Source organism: Ahaetulla prasina, chromosome 9 (genome assembly GCF_028640845.1).
Source record: "Ahaetulla prasina isolate Xishuangbanna chromosome 9, ASM2864084v1, whole genome shotgun sequence".
NCBI classification, from domain to species: domain Eukaryota; kingdom Metazoa; phylum Chordata; class Lepidosauria; order Squamata; family Colubridae; genus Ahaetulla; species Ahaetulla prasina.
In genome coordinates this window covers 9,560,536-9,573,486 of record NC_080547.1, presented here as the reverse complement: position 1 = coordinate 9,573,486, position 12,951 = coordinate 9,560,536, and the positions used below count along the sequence as shown (strand labels likewise).

At 46.0% G+C, this 12,951-nt stretch overlaps 1 protein-coding gene across 6 annotated transcripts in view; it reads right to left on the bottom strand.

Moving 5' to 3' along the window:
* CADM1 (cell adhesion molecule 1) overlaps window positions 1–12,951 on the bottom strand; it is a 217,363-nt gene that overhangs the window by 55,211 nt on the left and 149,201 nt on the right. For all 6 annotated transcript variants that reach the window (XM_058194957.1, XM_058194958.1, XM_058194960.1 and 3 more), the window contains exon 2: window positions 179–325. In XM_058194957.1, coding sequence (XP_058050940.1) covers window positions 179–325 — 147 coding nt within the window. The remainder of the gene's footprint in view (window positions 1–178; window positions 326–12,951) is intronic.

The following is a 12,951-nucleotide window of genomic DNA, read 5'->3' as shown; positions in this document are numbered from 1 at the left end:
CAACCCATAAGAAGATGATAAAACACGTGGCGTGTAAACCATCAAACCCAGCAAAAGAACAAGGGTGCCAATTGCCCTAGAAGGCTGGTCCTGGCAGCCAAAGGGGGAGAGAAACATCCTGGGCCTCCCAAATCCTTCCCCCAAATATTGAGATCAAAAAGGTTGGCCTTGAACTCACGTCTGAAGTCTCTGAAATAAATAGTTTGCCTGTTGGGATTCAAGAGCTGAATTACGGAGTCGTCACTGTTTTTGACTCTGCAGCTGATGGTGGCCACCTCTCCCTCTACCACGGTTACGTCCTCAGTCACCAAGTTCTGTCCATCCCCTGAAGAGGTGGAAGAGAAAGAAAAGCAGAGGTCAACCTTGGTAGGTTTGGCTTTCTTGCCCAGCCCTTTCACAGAGAGCAGGGCTGGCTGAGGGTCTTGGCTGAGCCAGCCGTTCCAGCCGTGGGTGTCCCAAGACTGAGGTTCAGCGCACTGTACACACTCAGCCAATGGTGTGCAAAAGTCAGAAGACCGTCACAGAATTCCCAGGAAAGTGGCACGTTAATTGTGAATTGAAGGTTGGTGCATGAAGTCCCGCGGCTGACTTAATTGACGGCCTTGCTCAGAATATTTTATCTTAAGGAAGATTTTCCCCTGATCTGCTGGTTCAGACGGACAGCACCTGTCTTACCTCTCTGCTGCTAATCCCTGCTGCCCGTCTACCAAGAGTCCTCCTCAAACAAAACCCGGAGAATTAGTGCAGCAAATGAGGCTCTTCGGTTAAGATTTGTCCAAGCTCACGCTGAAAATGGCTGGCAGTACAGGCATAATTATGTAATTATATTCTTAAAAATTTATATTTCACATCACTCTCTGTGCAAACCCATTTCAAACAAACACCAGCGCGCAAGCAATAAAAAACACACAGATTAAGTCCATGTTCATTAAAAAGAGTGGGGGGGGAGGGCAAGGGAGGAAAACAAGAAGAAAACCATTTAATGCAGATTTGGGGTGGGTGGTGGGTGGGGGAGGGTTGGGTTAAAAGAGAAATCGAAAACACATCACTGTAAGGGCTGCACGGAGTATGTATATGTGTGTATGTGTGTGCCTGTGTGTGCCTGTGTGTGTGTGTGCCTGTGTGTGTGTGTGTGTGTGTGTGTGTGTGTGTGTGTGTGTTGTTGGGTGCCAGAGCAGAGCATCTGACTGTCCTGGATTTTCACAATTAAGCAGCGAGATGGGCTGTTGCTTAAAAACAACAATTCCAGCTGCAGAAACCGAACCCCTTTCAACCCCAATGCAGGAAGGCAGAGAGGGAGGAGAAACGAAGCCCTTCTGCAGAAGCCCTCGACTCCCCTCCCAGTTTGGTCCTCAAGGGGGTTTGCAGGATGAGAAACACGTTCCCTGCGTTTAGGGAAGGGCCCATGATGTCCCTCTGACCACTCGCTCCCTCCCTGGCCCTTCCCTTCCTCCTGCAAAGCCCCCCCCCCGCTTTGCCAAGAAATGCAGCAAATCCACGCTTGCTCCCGAGTGGAAGGGCCTGGGGGAAATCCCCCCCTCTTCAGGATAGCATCACTGCCCCCACCCCCACTGGCAGGAGGGGGTGGCAAGGGGGCTGCAGGGAGCCACAACAACTAGGCAAGACAACTTTCTTTTTTCACAGCAGAAAGTTGGGAGAACCATTGCACAATTTCAGCCGGGTTCTCAAAAGCTGGCAAGGGGCTGCCCCCAGGCTCCCTCTGTGTCAAAGCCTCCTTCCCCCCACCTCATCCCCCCAATAAACCCACCTTCCAACCATGTGCCATTCCTGGCCTTTTACCCATCTAGGAAGTTTTCTTAGCATCCTACAGATGCCACCTATGGTCTTTTTCTGAGACAAGACAATGATTGATGGACGGGAGACCACCCAGTCCATCTGCAGCTCAGAAACACACAGGTGGTCCCCTTCCAGCTTAGCTGATCTCAGATCAGAAACGGTCCAGGGAGTCTCCACCCCCCCCCCCAGTTGAGTCTGTGCCAAACCCACCCAATGCACAAATCCGAATTAATGTTGTCCTTTGATAGCGGCCGGCAGCTGCAGAGCAGCCGAGGGAGAAATTTGCACAAGAGATTTGCCTAAAAAGCCACAAAGAAGAGGGGCTTCATTGGATGGCATTTGTTTCCAGGCCTGGCTTTCCCTTATTACATTTAAAAGAGGAGGGGGTGCTGCTGAAACCCAAAGGCCCGGAACAAAGAAAACCAGCATTCCTGGCCTCTTCCATGCGCCGACTGGCTGGGCAACATTTCGCCTTTTCTTTTCCTTCTTAGAAATAAAACACCCGTAGAATTTCAGGCAGGTTTCACTGAGTCAGTCAAGGGGACTAGGAACATCTGCATGCTTGTACTTGACCCCAGGAATTCAAAGTTCATTTTGCCACAGCAAACACAGGAGTGAGCTAAAAATGTAGGAAACTCAACAGCAAACTCCAAAATGATTATCAGGTTCACTCCAGAATTATTGATTGAGACCCATTGCTTGTTTTAACTGCTAGCGATGCTTCTGACCTTTGTTTGCAAAGCGCCTGGAGTCTGCGCTGATTTAGCGGTATATAAATAGAACTAACCATAACAATATCCATTTAATCCCCAGGTTTATGTCACAGATCGACTGTGGACAGATCCAGAGTGCAGTGCAGCTTAAAGGCCGAGAATGGGCAGCCGTTCGTCTAGAGGAGAAATCCAGGTTGAGCTTGCTAAATGCATGAAGAGATGTCCCTCCGTTCTTTCTCATAGGACTTTGGCATCGCTCAATAATAACAACACAATACAACAACACATATGTTAAAACAGACATTCGCCCCACCCCCAAACATTACAAAGATGTAAGGCATAAGACTTTGGATACCTGTTAACCAGGATGGTTCAGAATCCAGAAATCCCCATCAAATTAGATGCTTGCAAAAACTCCACCTCTCCAAAAACAGTGGACCTCAAGAACCTGTTATGGATAGGCATCAACTTATGACTATAATTAAGCCTGGCAATTATGGTTGTAAGTCGTGATGGTCCTAAAGCAAGTCATTCATGCGACTGATCCAATTTTACGACCTCTGTTCAGAGCCATCGATAAGCCAAGCCCTTGTAGCAAATACTGTTTTTTTTTTATCAGTCAGATGACTGTAGGACACTACAAAGGGTCTTAAATATGGGCTGGTTGCCGAGTGCAAAATCTGGTTAGGTGGCCATGAACTTGGTGGCTGTCAGAACTTCGGAACTGGGTCTTTAGTACCTTTTGAGGAGTCTGTCCTAACTTTGAATGGTCAGTGAGTGAACATCCGTACGTCAAGGACTATCTGTAGGGAAATGAGGAGATATCTTGGGCAGAACTTGCTGGCCCATGTTAGCCTGCTGGACTGCAGTTTCGGTCCCAATCTATTGCAAGTTTTGTGTTGCTAATTTGTGTTGCTAACTGCTCACAAACAAAGAGAAAATAATTTCTCCAGTGGAAGCCTGCAGAGCCAATAGTCGAATCTTTCACAATGCTATCAAACCAAAACTAATGAGTACTGCAGGGAGGGGGAAAAATTCTGCAGGAAACTTCCTATTTTTTTCATAAACCCAGAGCTCACAGCAAATTAAAGTCATTAAGATTTGATTTCCATCTCAGCCATTATCAGCATATTCTTTTAAACATTTACTTGAAGACAATCCTATCTTTCAATTAATTAATCTCATCCCCCCATTTACCCAGTTTTATATCAAATCAAAATCCTATACGAATTAATAAAGATTTATGGGGGAAACTAATTTGGGAATAGATAATCTGAGGTACAGGACAGTGAAGTTGTTGATTTAAGAAATACCATTCTCTATGTTGGAAATGGTCAAAGGATTTCTAGGGCAGTAGAAGAGGAGAAGGAAGCACTTTCAGGTGGCCATTCTTGTATGTTCAAAAGTTCTTCTCAAATATAAATCCAACCGCCAAATACTCACTGAGGATTAGAATTTGGATTGTTCCCATGATATCTGTTGCCCTCAAACTTCACAGGAAGCTTCCTATTGGGATCTTGGGAGGCTGTTTCCTGCCAGGATCCCATGAGATGGAACTGCCCTCCTTTAGACTATTGGGAGAGGCATCTATGCAGAACACAGAAGAACAGAACTGGAAGGAACCTTGGAGGGTTCTAGTCCAACCCCCTGCTCAAACAGGAGACCCTGACCCTAGGTCAGCAACCTGCGGCTCTGGAACCGCATGTGGCTCTTTCACCCATCACTCAAAATATGCGTTATAACCACCAATGTGCAACACCCGCTGGCAATCGATTTATTGAGCTTTTCAACCCTCGGTAGGCCAACCATGGATAAATCCAAAAAAAGAAAAGTTTCGGAAGAAAACAGAACGTTTAATTCAACTACATATGCTAGTTTTGTGGCCGCTCAAGAAATAGGCACGGGAAGGGTTTTGTGGCTCCCGGTGTTTTTTTTTTCTGTGGGAAACAGGTCCAAATGGCTCTTTGAGTGTTTAAGGTTGCTGACTCCTGCCCCAGACCATTTCAAACAGGTGGCTGTCCAGTCTCTACTTAAAAGCACCCACAACTATGGAAGGCAAGCAGTTCCACTGGTTAATTGTTCTCACCGTTGGGACCGTTCTTCTTTGTTCTAGGTTGCTTCTCTCCTGGATTAGTTTCCATCGGTTGCTTCTTGTCTGGCCTTCAGGTGCTTTGGAGATTAGGCTGACTCCCCCTTCTTTGTGGCAGCCCCTCAGATATTGGAACACTGCTATCATGTCGCCCCTGGTCCTTCTTTTCATTAAACTAGACATTCCTGCAACTGTTCTTCGTATGTTTTAGCCTCCAGCCCTCTAATCATCTTTGTTGCTCTTCTCTGAGTTCAACAACATTTTTATACTGTGGTTAACTAAAACATAGGAGGCCTTTGAACTCTGGTGCTGGAGAAGACTCCCGTGAGTCCTTTGGACTGCAAGGCGATCAAACCGGTCAGTCCTAGAGGAGATCAACCCTGGCTGCTCTTTAGAAGGCCAGATCCTGAAGATGAAACTAAGATACTTTGGCCACCTAATGAGAAGGAAGGACTCCCTGGAGAAGAGCCTAATGCTGGGAACGATGGAGGGCAAAAGAAGAAGGGGACGGCAGAGAACGAGGTGGCTGGATGGAGTCACCGAAGCAGTCGGCCTGAGCTTAAATGGACTCCGGGGGATGGTAGAGGACAGGAAGGCCTGGAGGAATGTGGTCCATGGGGTTGCAATGGGTCGGCCACGACATCGCAACTAACAACAACAAACCAAAACATTGCAGATCTCCCCATATTGGCTTATTTGCTGAAGGCTTCCTCCTCTTCAGTCACTTAGGACAGGCAGATGATGCAGGCAGATGGTACTCCAAGCATCCCCTGCAGACCCACTTGGAAACTGACTTCCTTGAGGCCTTCTAGTTCAAAAGGGGTGGTTGAACTAAGATATGGGCTGCAGGCCCCGATGGTTTAAACTCCCCCTACAGTCCTGCCTGCCTCTTTCTCTCTTTGACAAGTTTTTTTTATATATAAAAAAAATGAAATCAGCAATGCAAAAGAAAATTCTTTGGTAAACCATATCTGACAAAAAAAAAAAAAAAACCTCACACAAGCAGTACAGTTTGGACTAAGGATGGGGGTAGAGAAGTAGAATATTTCTGGCAGATATTCACAATGCACATTTTTCCCCCAATTAAAGTTAATTATGCCCAAATGGAACACATGGTAATCTGTATGCTTTCTTTTTCACTCTTTCTTTCGTTTAATTAATCTGCTATTGTAATTTTTAATGTTAAGTTAGAATCCTATCTTCCCAGCTCGGATATTCGCCATAGAAGCTTCTTGATGAGTTTTAAATTCTGAAAGGTTTTTAACTACGCCGTTTAAAGATGTAAGTCACATAACAGTCCATAATAGCTCCTTTGGAATCATTAGAACTCAGAGTAAATACGAGACACCCGGGCAATGATGGGAAATGCGCGCTGGAGTACGACTCTGTCACACAAGTGGGGCGCCCTTCTGTATCCAGCTCCATGGGCGTCTCCTATACTTCCTCATAGTATCTTCCTGACGACGATTAAAGGCAATTGTCTCGACTGATTATCTCAGAGATCTTCCTGCTTGATTTGGTGCGGCAATAAAATAAACCCATTAATGCGAAAGCAAAAAGGTTCAAACAAATCCAGGAAAACAGCCAAATTCGGGGAAAGTCAATTGCCAAGAGCGGGAAAATCAGGACGTCCAGGCCTTTGAAATGAATAAAGAGGTTTACTACAAGTTTATGCTCCCTACAAGAATCAAAACTACAAATGGTCAAAACAAATAGGCGGCAGATAAGAGTCAATGGGATTTAAGGTGGGCTGGACTTGGATCTCTTGTGGGCACGAAGTGATTCAAGACTGATGGTGCACTTGACGTCTCTCTCTCTCGTTCAGCCTGATCATCTTCTAGAGCAGCCCCGATGTGTGGAAGGCTCTGCCTACTCTGCTTCCACACTTGGTTGGGCTTAAAAAGCAAAAGAAGTTCAGAAGAGATACGACTAACTCAATCGGTGACTGAGGGGATTGAATGTGTGGTCCAACAGACCAGCTTTGAAAATGGCTTCCCACCACTCGGTGGTAGTATCTAGTCCAGGGATGGCTAACCTCTTTGCCATCATGTTTCAAAAGAGGGGGAGCGCGGAGGGGTCGCATGCACGCATGCCCACATCCATAATTCTATGCACCTTGCGCCCCCCCCCCCATGCATGCGCATGTGACACCCCCCAGCGCTCCCCCCACTTTTGGCACACAATGGCACAGTGGGCCTAGTAGGCCTCTTTTTTGCTCTTCCCAGTTGGAGAGGTGAGGAAGGCTGTTTTCACCCTTCCCGGGCTCCTAGAAAGGCTCTGGAGCCTGGGGAGAGCGAAAAATGGGCCTTCCTCACCACCACCCGGAGGCCAGAAACAACATGTTTCCTGACTTCCGGTGGGCCCAGAAGGCCCGAAAATCAGCTGGCCGGTGCGTGCACGCATGCACGCCGGAGCTGAGCTCATGTACCCTCTGATATGGCTCTGCGTGCCACCTGTGATATACGTGCCATAGGATCGTCATCAGTCTATCCTGGCTGGTTCTTATGTTCTGGTGGGGAGGGAGAGAATAATCTGAAGGCCATTTTTTCTCCTCCATGACCCCGCCCAAATATCAAGGGGATTCCAGAAGAGCCTCTTGGGTGGTACAGACCCACCCTGGGGAGGGCCTCTTTCTCTCTCCCTGCTCCAAAGAATAGCAGTGAGACATCTCGGGAGCCTAGATGAAGAACGTCCCTGGCTCATTGGCTGCTCACTCTGGTCTTTAAAATCTTCTGCTTCTTAATGTGTGTGTTTCAATTCTGATATGGTGCTCATTAGATTTTAATGTCACTTTATGCTGTTTTGATGCTTTGGGGAGTATAGTTTTATTGTTGCTTCATGAAAGTTAGCTGATGGGATTGCACTTTGGCCAAACGAAAAAGCAACGTGTATCATCCAGTATTATCAAAAACAGAACGTCTTAGGCAGATGGTTCAAGTATGATTTTTTTTTAATGATTTAGATTTTGGCATAAATAAAATACTGAAAGCATTTTAGAACTCACCCATTCCCCGAAAGGGATATACTTGGGATTTTAATTGTTCTACCAAATGCTGAATTGGGTGCAACTGTAACAAGCTTTCTGTTGTGACCCAGGCCCAAGTAGGTAGTAGTAGACGTAATCAGTTAAAAAAAAAGACTTTCTTAGAACAGCTGAGAATTAACTCATTCTCCGCGTAGTCCAAACTAAATCAAAGCAAATTCTTCCTAACACAATTCTTCAGTCTTATCACCAACCTTGGTCTAATTAGGCAAACTTCCAAAGGCTTTTCTTGGCAAAAGTTCAGAAGCAGAAGACGCTGACAAGAACTAAATGCAGCAAAACAAGGAGCAAGGCTATCAACGTTGTTTTCCGACAAAAAGCCCAAACGCCGTTGCTGGTCTTTTAAGCCTTACGGGAGGGGCCAATCATCTCTTGGCCCTATTCTCGAGTTGTCCTCTTTGCTTTAGCTGCTCTTGCCTTCTGGCAGCTGTTCTCATGCGTGCATTAGGAACAGGCTCCTCCTGTTCTCTGCCTTGCTACTGTCAGCCTTTGGAGGCTCCGGAATCTGCACATCACTCCCCGATGGCCCTGGCCTCACCTGTGCCTCTGACGCAGAGCCCTCATCCGGGCCTTCCCCAGCCTCCAGGACTGGCCCATGTTCTTCCTCAGCCTCATTGCTGTCCGACTCCATTACCAGCTCCGCAGGCTGCTGGCGGACCACAACTCCTTCCTTCAGCCACAAGAATGCCCTTTTAATCTAATCTTAATCTTATCTCCTGGGCTTTTCAAAGGAAGGGATCCATTTCCCAGTGTCCGCTCTCTTTGACTTACATTCCAGAAAACGCTAATCAGTAAATGAAATCCACAATTGTAAATGGCTGTCAAACATAATATAGTTGCTATGCTTTAAAAGACCCCACACTTATCATGCCTGAAATATTATGACTGAGATGCGCTGGTGAGTTTAACAAATTGGAGAAATGCAAGGCTTGGTTGATGTAGCAACAGGGGAGAGAGAGAGAGAGAGAAAGAGACGGATTCCGTTTGCACCTTCTCTTCATTGGCTCTGCGAGGGAAGGAAAACGGGAGGAGGCTTCTCAGCTGTGATAGAGATTTTTTTAAAAAAATCTGAGCAGCAGCTTGAAGACTCGACGGACATCTCACAACGGCCGGTTGCAAGTTGCCTGTCTTTGCAACGAGTGGAATGGGGACATGGCTTTTCCTAATGTTGGTCTCTTTCCTAACTGTATTTCTTCCGGTCTAATGATAAACTAACACTTCTTCTCCAAGGTTGCTTGACTGATGCTCCAGCCAAATACAGATAGGCTATGCAGGGAGAGCGAAGGTAAATCAACAAACAGGAAATTACTTCTGGAATTTCTTGAATCCCAGCTCATAAATGAGGATGGGTCTTTTTCTTCCAAAATGAGATCAATGGGGGCTTTGCGACAGGTAGGCCTGCAGAATAACACAATTTGTTTGGGTCTATCTATGGAACTAAATTGTGCAGCAATTCAGCTGGCAGTGAGACAATACTTCTAGCGTGTTCAAAAACACCCCAGTCCCTTTTGTCTCAATGGGCTCAATCCGCCTGCTTGAAGGGGGCTGGTATTTGCTCTTCAGCTCCCCACATCTCTTTGTGATTTGACAGATGTCACTTGACTGGGATTGGCTGTCAGCAGCTGCTCCCAGGAGTTCTTGTGAGCTCCTACTTGTGTCGTTGTTGGTGGTATATTCTCTTCTGGTGGCATTCAGTTTTTCCTAGTATTAGAATTAGCTCTTATGACTCTTACTTTCATGCTATCTGTCCAAAATATTTAACCTCAACTTCCTTATTAGTAGCACGCTGGCCTTACTTCTGGTAGCACTGAAGAATCTGTTCCTTTTTGCAGTCCAAGGGGGCCTCAAGACATTTCTCCCACACCAAAATCCAAAAAGTCATTTTTTCTTCTTCATTCGCCCTTTCTGATGACTCGATTTCACAACCCTATCACTGTGATCCCAGCAACACGCGGAAGGCTTCAGGAAAGCTAAGTGGGATCAAACCCCTTCAGAATTTAGATGGAAGATTCCCCATAAAATCTTAGGGATCTCCCACCCCAGTTAGGACTGGGAAGCTAAAAGAAATGTCCCCTAACAAGGGAGCAGTGAATGGCTTCCAAGGTGCTGTCAAAAAAGTTACATGAGGTCATCAGGCATGGAGTCTCAAGTGAGTTTTCATAGGCTTACTTATAGGTGGCAAAAAACCTTAGCAAAGCGGTTTCCATTCCTTTCTCAAGATCAAGTAAGGAAGCCCCTCGGCCTTTCGCATAACTGACAACAACCTTGGTCTCCCCCCTGCCTTAGATCACACCCAGCTTTAACTTGGGTCATACTCAGGTTCTCCTGGAAAGCCTAGTAGTGTTACTTGTACTATGTCCCACCTCTGTCCCACACAGGGACAGATGTTTCTTTCAGAGGAAGCAATGAGGGGCACTGCCAAGAAGTGAAGCATCTTCCAGCTGCCTTCCAGTTCGACACCTGGTCCAAAGACCATCCTGGGAAACCAAGAAGGCAACTGGCAGAGGATTCTCGCTTGTGAACCCCCTCAGAAAGGATTCAGTTGGACAATAAAGTGAATAAATTAAAAGGTACGTCCATGATCCTGGTAAGAAAACCAAGCAGGTTTTCTGAGCAGGTCCCATCTGGGTTTTTGCCTGAGGCATGCACAACATCTGTGTCTCCGTCTCTTAACGGCTTCTTTGGTGAGAGGCATATTCAGGAATCAAACCCAACTTCTCCAACCTCCTCTGATCTACAGTGGGACGCAGAGGGCTGAAATAGGAAGCTGGCTGTGAAAAGTTGGGGAAGGAAACGCTGCCTCTGAGCCGGCCCTTGTGGGCTTTGTTAGACTATCACCACAAGTTGCTACATCTGGGTGGGAAATCGTCAGGCTATTTTAAAAAATGATGCTCAATTACAAAAACTGAAAGTTTTGAGAAGAATGGACAATGTATGTTAATTATGCTGACAATATAAAACATTCTCTTTCAATGGAGTTAATTTAGTGACATCTGTTCAAGTCCAAGAAAATACAAGGGGCGATATAAGACGAAGCTGTCGGGAAGAAAACATCAACATTATGTGCCTCCCTTTCTTTTTTTCCGGCCAGAATTATTGCAAGAAAATAGGGAGTGACAAACCCGCCTGATGCATTTTAGCCTTTTCAAATATGCAGCAGCCGGAGGAGGCTTAACAAGGCCACGTGGGTTTCGTGAAGGAAAAATGCAGCCGCTGCTCTCTAGATGTGGCCCACATCATCTACATGGATCGTCTTCAAGTAAGATAGGGCTTTTTGGCAGAAGAATGAGGGCAGAGCAGGAAAAAGGGGGGCTTTGGGGATTTGGGGTGGGAGGAGACTGACTGTCCCAGAGCTCCTCTCCTGGCCGTTCATTCCTATGCTTTTCAGAAGCTTCTGGTTGGCTTCCCAAGAACAAAATCCTGAACAAGAGGTAGAGAGATGGTATGTTCTTGAGAACTTCCCTCAATGTGATATCTTCTGGATATGCTGGGATTCTCCTGCCCAGAATTTCTAATCATGGTCCTTGTAGTTAATGTCATTTTGGAATTTTATCGATCGTGATTCCAAAACATGTCAGGAAAAATGTTGTTGAGTATAACTTCTGACTCTGTGCACCCCAAACACTGACCTATTCACAGGATGAATTCCACAGCAGGTACCAGAAATGAGTCCTTCACAAAATGTCCGCTTCATGATGTCCAATTGTTCTCCATAAAGAAGCACTCATCTCTTTCACAAAATACGTTTTGCTTCTTAAACACCCTGATGAGGACACTTAAAGCATAAGATGCGTTTGATGGCCCGGCGCATTTTATGAAATCTCTTTTACCTTCATTATCTGAACAAGGCCTTCTCTTTCCTGAACTCAAAGCTCCAAGTTCAAAACACTTAAGAGGGTCACAAAAGATAAGCTACAATTCTCTTCTGCAGTGGACCTGTCATGTTTATTTTGCTTACAGAACACATGGAAATTAAGAGCTCCTTTTCATGCCACCCTAAAGCTGGTGTATCTTTCAATTAAAAATGCTCGTCTTCTGAAACGATATTATGTGGAATGTCATTTAGCCGAACCACCTGAAGATCTGAGATAACATTTTCTGTTGATTTGACATCTACTCAATTTCATTCACTGAAGAACTACCTTATTGACAAATAAAGAGGAGACGTTGCTCGTCTCTCTTCAAATGTCACACTGAAACTTGGGGCGGGGGAATCATTCTGGTGAAAGGTTACAAAGAATACAAGCGTTTAAGTGAAAAGGCACTGAAGATTTTATTGGCTTTTCCATATCTGTATCTATATCTATTTGTAAAGGTGGATTTTCAACATTCACAACTACCTCGGCCAAACACCAAATTAGGCAAACTATCAGACAAATTTATGATTTGAGTACATCCCATTGACGAAATTTGCATCCCTAGGCATGTTCACACAACCTATTGACAATCCTCTGTATGTTAAAGATAAAAAATGAGCATTGTTCAAAGTATATTTTATTGTTCTTTTTATCCCTTTTTAAAAATGGTCCTTTTTAAGAAAAAAATTGGCATTGCATAGTCATCCCAATGATTCCTCAGCCCAAAATTATCTCTTCCAGCCATTTCATGCAGAAGTTGAGCGAAATGAGAAGAGACAGAAGCCATGTAATATTTCGGATGGGAGCAACTATGGGCTGGACATTCTTCCTCACAAATTACTAATTGGAGTTTAAGAAAACGGAAACATAAAAATCAAGGAACTCTAAGCAAGGAATCCACCCCATACAGTATCTATCAGCCCATATATTATGACCATCTAGTCCCGTGATGGCAAACCTATGGCACAGGTGGCACAGGTGCCCACATCTGTGGGCACACAAGCATTGCCTTAGCACAGCTCCAGCACACATGTGCTGATTTTTGGGCCTTCCGGGCCCAACGGAAGTCAGGAAATGGGCCGTTTCCAGCCCCTGGAGGGTGGGGAAGGCCATTTTTGCCCTCCCTAGGCTCCTAGAAGGTCTCTGGAGCCTGGGGAGGATGAAAAATGGCCCTTCCGGTCCCACCAGAAGTTGGGAAACGGGCTGTTTCTGGCCACCAGAAAGCCTCCAGGAGGGTGGGGAAGGCCGTTTTCGCCCTCCCTAGGCTCCTAGAAAGCTTCTGGAGTCTGGGGAGGGCGAAAAACAGGCCTATTCGGCCTGCCGTGACATAAGCAGGGGGAGCACGGGGGAGTGTTGCACGTGCATGTGCAGGGGGTGGGGCGCATTGAATTATGGGCGTGGCCAGACACACCCGTGACCCCCCCCCCATGGTCCCCCTGCTTTTGGCACACA